This window comes from Opisthocomus hoazin, chromosome Z, assembly GCF_030867145.1.
Source record: "Opisthocomus hoazin isolate bOpiHoa1 chromosome Z, bOpiHoa1.hap1, whole genome shotgun sequence".
In the NCBI taxonomy this organism is placed as follows: domain Eukaryota; kingdom Metazoa; phylum Chordata; class Aves; order Opisthocomiformes; family Opisthocomidae; genus Opisthocomus; species Opisthocomus hoazin.
The window spans coordinates 56,269,725-56,278,526 of NC_134454.1; the positions used below are offsets into that span (position 1 = coordinate 56,269,725).

General features: G+C 45.8%; 1 protein-coding gene across 1 annotated transcript in view; it reads right to left on the minus strand.

Moving 5' to 3' along the window:
* The window catches only part of SLC12A2 (solute carrier family 12 member 2), a 57,546-nt gene extending 51,761 nt beyond the window's left edge, over window positions 1-5,785 (minus strand). Inside the window, exon 1 of the mRNA XM_075410563.1 lies at window positions 5,273-5,785. Coding sequence (XP_075266678.1) covers window positions 5,273-5,785 — 513 coding nt within the window. The remainder of the gene's footprint in view (window positions 1-5,272) is intronic.
* Between the last annotated feature and the right edge of the window lie 3,017 nt (window positions 5,786-8,802).

Here is an 8,802-nt window from a genome sequence, read left to right on the forward strand (position 1 = left end):
CTTCATCACTGTGCACTGACCATCGTTTTTCTTTTGCTATCCATCGGTATGAAAAGAGAAATCACAGTTCTAATGAAAACAGATCCAGGCTCTGAACACAGGTAGTTTTCAGTTGATTACCTGAAAAAACATAACCCTGGTACACCTCTAATGGTTAGAGATCTTTTAAGTGTTTCATATAATTTTGTTGTTCCCTAGAACAAAGCAGATGCAGCATTTGATTGCATGAGTTGAATTAAATCCTCTTAGCCAGCCTCTTGCATAGCAGTTTTGTATATCCAAGTATAGTCCAAGAAATTCAATGTTCTGTAAATAAGTAGGAAAATGAATCTGTTTCACTCTTGCTCAAGAATTTGTTTTCAACACAGCAAATTCCCAAGCCTTCTTCTATATTCCACCCCCCAAAAAGGTTACTTTAAAGCATTCTTGCTTTTAAAACCTTTCAGTTTTAATCCACTTCTGCAAAACACAATGATGCATTTTCCATTCAAGAGGTGGGAGAGCAAGTACACCACACTAAACAGCAGTAACTTCAATAAAACTTACTGTTTTAATTAGAAGTCTAGTTCTAAGTGTAGTAAGTTTAAGAAAAATTACATTTAACCCACTATATTACAATAGACTAAACAGCCTATTCAAATAATCTTAAAAATCAATTAAGTACCGCCTGAATTTTTAACGTCATGCCACGAAGTGGTGCATAAAGCCACAGGAACAGCCCCCAAGCCAGCACTGAGCAGACCTGGTACATTCATGCAGCACAGTATTTACTTGTATTGGCACAGCACTACATTCAAGCCAAAGCTGCCAGACCGCTTAGAGCTCAAGAGCAGTATTACTCAGAATATCTCTTAGGCATGTCTGTACCATGTAAACATGTAAGCCCTCAGGTAAGTTGAGGCACTGCCCCAGCATCAGTTTCTTTACAGCTGAAACAGATGTCGCTATTTCCTTTGATTTAAAAAAAAAAAAAAGAAAAGAATAATCTGAAGTAGGAGCACTTCATTTGAAGAAGTGAAGCTAGCTAGCAAAATGAAGATGCAAAAGATAAGCTTGTTTACGGAATTTTATGAATTTTTTCACTTTTGTTGTTTTAATCACTGCATCCTTAAGTCTGGAGTTTATTAGGCGCAGATAATGCATCTTCTTTATTTCTATGTACAAAAACTAAGTAAGTTTCGGGCTTAATCAGCATGCTGAGGCATAGAAATAAATCAAAAGTTCCATGCGCTCAAGCTGCGAGAACTGGACAGCTTCCGAAATACTGAAAGGCAAACTACTCTAAGTCAACAATTTTAAAAAAATTCTTAGTAGTGAACAAGCCACCACATTGAGACTGCTATTACCTATATCAAAAAGGAAGAGAAAATGGGTTTGTGATTGCTTATGTATGAATGCTACGTGGGGCTTTTGGAAAAAAATCTGAAGGACGCAACAGAAGATGTAGTATACTGGTTTGAATTACTCCAAGATACTGATCTTGCCAACCGACTCCTCTGCAAGAATGTTCTTCAAGAATGAAAATCATTTGAGGTCTAATCAAATGCAGTACTGAAACCAAAAAAGTTAATCTGAAGATGAAGATTAATTCTGCAGCACCTTCCTCTTTAACCAGTTCTGAAACTGCATATGCTGAAAGAAAAGCTGCGTAGCTAGAGAGAAGTTATTGCTATGCTTTCAGGTTTTGGTCTTGAACTAGTGATTGATACTAACAATATGTCAGCTAAGATAAATATAAAAAACAAAACAAAGCATAAGCTCCTCTGAACAGGCACTCCCTCCTTCCTTCCTTCCCTAGATCAACTCTTCTGGCAAATTACAATGCCTTTTTTTCTGACTTGAGCACTCCAGCAGTTCACAGTGCATTGCAGTGGTCTCCAAGGGGTGCACAAGACAGTCCATTGGGAACACGGGAATAAAATAATTTTTGTCACATTAATAAAGTACAAAAAGATTTCTGAAACTGTTTATTTCAACTTTATCTCATGCTTTAATTTTTATTTTGCACCATACACAATTTTAGTGCAGTAGTACATGTCATAAGTAAATAATATATATTAGGGGTGCATGCTTATCACTGTGCTTGTTAAACATTTTCCTCTTAAGTGATAACTCAAAAACTGCAACATTCAAGAAAATACAAATCAGAGCCAGAAAGACAAAGAAATTCTGTTCATCCAGCTAGAGTAAACACAAAAGCAAAACCCCCTCAATTCTGCATCAAGACTATCAGTAATGTCTCCTTTCTTACTTTTGTCTCCAAATTCAGATGACAGGTGCATGGATTTCCATGTGAGAGGAAGAAAAGCACAGCTGTGTTGTTAAAGGTCTTTGGATGTTTTTGTTTTGTTTTTTAATTTGGGCTGGGGGATAGAGATGGTGTAAAGATCTTCCTCAGATTGCTACCTTCCAGCCTGTCTAGGGAACCAACCAGTACTCCCAGCGAGCATTTAACAAACAGCAGAGCAGAACTACCAGCAGAGGGCTTGGTTCGCATGACATCTGCTTAACCACAGCTGTACATGACTACACAAAAGACGTACCGAATCAGAATCACTCACGTACTGTGAAGCTTATTCTTCAAGAAAAAAAAAAAAAAAAAGCTCCCCAACTCAGGCAATGCTATACAGAAAAATTACAAATTAGTGCATAGTAGTGGATTACTAAGACACAGTCCAATTCTGAATACTTTAAAAGTATTCACCTCTCAGAACAACAAGGACTACGGCACTACAGCATGGTAATTTTTACACTGAGGAAGACGTAAAGGCAGATGGAATGTCTTCTACAGCCTATAGCTTTACTTACAGATGTAGCTGACCTAGACAAACATAATCCTAAACTGTAAGACAGAAAAAGAAAAATAAAGAAGAGAGTTAGGACACTTTTAATCTTCCTACCGTCTGAAGGCAGATCCCCTCAAGAAGGCAGGGGACACTGCTGCAACTGCAACAAAGGCGTAGATATCATGGTATGCCATTTCCCTCCTACACTCTTTTGTTAATAACCATCCTCTCAACTCTACATCTCTGGAGACTAACGCTCCTGCAAAGCATCACCATATCTATGAGATTAGCAACTGCAACAGCACCACCAAATTCCCTCTGTCGTCTCTCTACAGCAGAGTAAGATAACACACACCAATTGGGTGAGCAACACATTGATCACCCTGGCTATCTGCAGCCAGGGATATATGAAGACAAGATCCCACACTCCAAATTCAAAATGATAGACCAAGATCAGCAGCATGCAATTCATCCACTTGAGTACTGCAGCATCATGCAGGTGTGTTTCTACACAGTTTCAAGAACAATCCCTTTCTTTTCTACTAAGAGAGCCACCGATGGAATGACCACATGAAGCTGGAGGTGGTTAGACACCTATCCTACCAAGACAGGAAGACAAACCCTTGTCAAAAGGTACCCCTTCTGTACGTGTATGTGCTGTGCATCTTCCTCCAACTGTGCTTTTCTGTGAGAACAGAATGAGTAGAAGAGTTAGACATATGAAGCTTGTAAACAAAACTAAGGGAAAAAAAATCTTTTCTATAATTGGCACTAGCATCAATGTTACTGTAACACTGCTTCACAACATTTATTTACCTTTTAAAAGAAAAAAAGAATAGCACAAACTTAAGCTGCAAGATGAAATGGCTACATTCAAAGCAATTCAGTTCAAATCACCACACTGCTACTGAACACATTTTTCGGTTGGTCTTAACACAAAATAACTGCCAACCTTGATGCACTGGGTCAAGCAGCAGTGGCTTAAGAACAGATCTTCACACAGTGCAAATTTTATGTAATGGTTTGTACCAGCTACCATGATAAGTCTTTGACATATACGCTGTACAAGTTCAGTTAGTACAAAAGGCACAGCTAAAGAGCGAGCATCATTTTTCAAGTTCTTTAGAGTCAGAGAAATATCTTCTTTAATGCATAGTATTATTCAACACTAGAGACTATCACTGTTAAGTCAGCAGGAACTGAAGTCACTTTGGAAATGGAGACAATAAGCCCCCTGAAACACAGTGAAAAAAAACACAATAGCTTTGTGAACGTCTTTCATATGAAAGTATGGCACCATCATGATTTAAAATTTATCAGCATTCTGTGGCCAAAAATCAAGCACATAATTACAGATATGATACATTTGATATTCCAGAGATTGGGAAAAACATATGTATCTGATGCTATTAGTATGCATGACACATCCTTACTAAAAGCTTTCGTATTCTCAACTTCATCTCACAAACTGCTGTGCTAAGTCCAGAGCAAAAACAATTGCTTCCCTTCTTCATATAAGCCTAAATGCTTGCTAACACACTAATTGCTTTAGAAATGAAACGTCCTGTGACAGAACAGCTGAGTTACTACTTAGAACTTCAACTAACTTCAGAAGTTTACACCATGACAGTTTATAAAATTAATATTGAAGTATAATATCAAATGTAACTGAAATTGCATATTCCATCCCCCATCCTATTGGGGGGGGGAAGGGCACAACAGACAGGGCATCACTTAAAAAAAAAAGGTATCTGTGAAGATTTTATCCACACTGCATAACAAATTCATGACATTTGAGAAACAAATAATTCGAGTTAATGCTCACAATGTAAGTGTTCTGAGCATGATCCTGTAATTAGACCACTTGCAGCTACTCTATGCCACAATCTACCCAGAAAATTGCTTACCACGCTTTGCAATGAACTATGAAGACATTACACTTTTAGAAACTGTAGGTCCACAGTAGGTTAAATTCTGCACTGAAATGTCTTAATGGTGTCATAAAGAGCTTTCTTGACTGCTGCAGTCTAAAACGCACCGAGAACCTACCTGCCAAGATCAGAAATTCAACTAATGGTCTGCTTACAGAACAGAGTATCTAACGACCCGGTCATCCCATCATGGACCAGGAGTCAAAAACGGGGCTGGGGGAAGCATACAAAAAAATTAGTGTTTGCACATAGACCATGTAATGTATTTATAGCGTATCTAACGCCATGCGCAAGACCGTAATTGGGAAGGAAACCCCACCGACCAGCGCAGACGGACTGAGCAGGCGCCTCGGCGGTGCCGGTGCGGCCTCCAGCATCGCCCCAGAAGGCGGTGCGGGGCCCCTCACGGCGGGGACCATCTCCCCAAAGCACCCGGGGGAAACAAAACCCCACCGCGTCACGAAAAAAAAAACCCCGGCGCAACAAAACCCCCGAACCGAAGCCCAGCCGCCGGGGTACGGCGGTGCGGGGCGGGCTGAGGCGGCTGCCGCTCACCTTGTCCAGTTCGTCGTGCAGCTCGGCCAGGCTGGGCCGGAGGAGCTTCTCGCCCAGGCCGGCGGCCGTCTGGCGGTAGTGGTCGATGCGGGGCACGGCGTCCATGGTGTTGTGGCCGAAGGTGCGCAGGTAGTAGGTGTTGGTGTGGGTGTCGTAGCAGTAGTGGTGGTGCCCGCCGGAGTGCAGGCTGCCCTCGCTCAGCACCGTTTCGCCGCCGTTCTGGAAGCTGACGTTGCCGCCCTCCGAGCTGCCGGCCCCCGGCTCGCCGGGGCTCTCGTCGCCGTCCGACGGGTCCACGAAGTTCACCCGGAACCGGCCCTTGGCTTCCTCGCCGCCCCTCCCGGCGCCCTCGGCCACCAGGTCCACCTGGAAGCGGCTCTGGCTCGGCGTGGGACCCGGCGGTCCGCCCAGCGCGCCGCCGCCCGCCGCATCCTTCCCCTCTTCCCAGCCCCGCTCCCCGCCCGCGGACCCCGGCGCGGCGAGGCCGGGCGGCCGCTGCTGCCTGCCCTCCATGCCCGCCCCCGGCGGACCGAGCGCTGCGCGCTGCTGCGGCGGCCCCGGCGGCTCTGGACGCCCCTCGCGGCGACGGCTCCGCTGCTTTCAGCCCCGCCCCGCCCCGCAGCGCCAGGTGATGATGCCGCCCGCGCGGTCGCCGCCTCCCCCCGCCAACTCCCCTCAGCGGGAGCCGGCCCCGCGCCACCGCCCGCCCCGCGCCGCTCCCGCTCTCTCTCCGCTACGCGGAGGCGCCGCCCACGGCCCTGACGGAGCCACGCGAGGAGGAGCGGCCGCGCCGGGCGAGCCCACCCGGGGGGGGGGCTTCGGCAGGGGGGGCGGCGGAGCCGGGAGGGAAACGTGCCGCGGTGCCCTTCTCCGGCCGCTCTGCCCGACCCCCGCTAGCCGCAGGCAGCGACTCGGACGCGAACCGGTCGGCGCCGCCCCGCCCCGCCCGCCGCAGCCCGCTGTCAGCCCGCCGGCCGCCGCCACATCTCGCGAGAGCGGCGCCGGCGGCGGGGGATGCGCGGGCCGCGCCGCCACCCCCCCGCGCTGCTGGGCCGGGCCGACCCCGGCTGGTGGAAACCGTCGTTAGCTTCAGTCGCCCCCTCGAGCAGTGGCAGCTCCACGCGTGTTTCGCGATCGTTCTGGCCGGTGCTTCTTGGTCGCAGATGTTTTTTTTGCCAGCGATGTGCAGTTCTGTGTGTTTTTGTCCCCTGACAGACTCAAGAGCGCCAGTGTCCGCTTTCTAGCTCGCCGCATCCCTGCTGTTTTATTTAAATTAACAGAAAGCTCGGTGACATAGCCCGACGTAAGAGGACCGGCGTTATAAAACACAGCTTGCTTGTTCCCAGCAGTTGCTGAGAGGAGAGCATATTTCAGTTTTAGAAATGTGTTCGTGCGTGAGAGAGCCGAGGACACTTCAGTGGGTTGAAAAGATGGATGCGCTGATCCTTTCCTGTTCAAACACTGTTCCAGAAAAGAACAAAAATCATGTGCTTCAAAATTGTTTAAGAAATTCCTTGATGGACTCCAAAACTCCTAGGAGTAACAGGTTAAAAAAGACGGGCTTCCGCAAATTTTCCGAGTGTAAAGAATAAACAAAAATCTGTGAGTGAGCTGGAAAACAAAAGATGAAACCATGGTAAAATTTCTGCTTTTGTCAGGAAGGAAGGACTTGAAAAACTGGATGGTGAAGAGAACGAGTCACAGTGAGGGGTTTTGGTTCAGAATCAAAAGCAAACAAGCGCTAGAATAGCGGGTGATGTGCAAAGAAAATCCTCCGCTGTACATTTTGCGTAAGCAGACATAAACACTGTACCGTCAACACCTGCACAGAACGGTAAGGAGTTTGGAAGCAATTTAGACTTGGAAATGGTGATTTCTGTCAGTTTCCTGTAAAAATAAGTAGTAACAGGGAGCAGGAGGGAGGCAGCTTGTGAAATTACGTGCTCGTGATCCCGGTGGTGGGATTGTAGTATGGTATTCAGCTATTTTAAATCAATCAGCATTCGGTATGTACGGCTAGATATTTATTGGATGCACCTACGAGGCCCACAGCCCGCCTGATGTCCGTTCCTCTTTCGCCTTTGTTTATATTGCTGCGATGCCGTGCTCAAACATTTAACCTGCCCCGCGATTCTGCATCACCAGAATCCGCAAGCAGGTTGGCCTCACTCGTGCTGAGGGAGGCCAAAGTACGGTCTGAGCGAGGCAGGTGGCAGATGGAGCCCTTGCACTTCAGGCTGCAAGAAGACGTTCCTTCTTAGAAGAAGGAAGAGGTAACTGGGTGGGAAGAGTATGCTGATGGGAAGAAAATGGGACACAGAAAAGCCGTAAGAGAGAAGTGTCCATCATCCTAGTGGAAAGGCAGTAGGGGCACACAATTCCACATCAGACAGAACCTTATGGAAATGAAGGAAAAAAACAAGGAGTGCCATTCACAGCAAATAAGCTTTGTGATGTGCATCCATATAATGCAGTGTGAGATAATGCTAAATACTGGCTTTGAAGAAAGCAAAGAACTGAGGATGCTACCACAGTCCCTATGAAAGGCAAGAAAGTAGAGGACCCAGGAATAAGAAGAAGATGGTTGAGGAAAATGCAGACCTCTCGGAACCAAACACATCAAGGAGATTAAGAAATACTACTGTATGGGAAACTGACAAGAGTAAGAGGAAAACGGACCAAGTCTTCCTAGAGGTCCTGGGACTTCATGTGACCTGTGAGAAGGGTGAGAGAGCCTGTGACAGTAAAGCAGAATAAAAGGCACACAGAGTCCCATCAACTGCCAAGTAAAATGCCATTGATACTAAAAAATACACTTTGAGGATAAAAAAAAAAAGAAGAGTATTCACTTTAAGCACCTAATTAAATGGTTTCTGGCATACCACTACTTAAAACATTAACACAGTAATGTCTGGGCGTCATTGGTAGACAAAACAAAGACGTAACACATTAAATAAAAGTAAGCAATAAATTACTCTAATTCTAGACAAGATTAATTACCACAGAAGGTTAACAATTTTTTTTCCTTTACAAAGTGTGGGGGGAGGGCCTGTGGAGGGTTTCAGTGTCCTCTCAAAGATGCAGGTTTTCAGTAGTAGAAAGCACTACTGGATATTCCGAAATTGGTTTAGATAGTTTAAAAAGTTGGGAACATTGGATTATTATTTATTTATACATATATGTAAAATACATACACTCACTTGTGAGAATATCAAATGCAGCTGTCTCAGTGGGTTACCATTATCAGAGGTACCTTTTGACACCAGACGTGTCTTTTTGGCACTGGAGGGCATCAGAAGGGCATGTGAGAACGGCTGCCAACATCGCAAAAAGGAGTTTAACATCCATACGGACCTCCATGTAAGATCAGATCAGAACAGAACAGCTGCTCTGGGTCAGGCGACGTGTTCGTTTCGTCGGGTAACCAGCCTGCAGCGGTGGCCACCAAGGAAAGGCCACAGAAGTACAGGGCAAGGACAGGTCTTCACAGGTGCTTTCCCAGCCTAGAACGCTTTGCAGCTAGGACATGG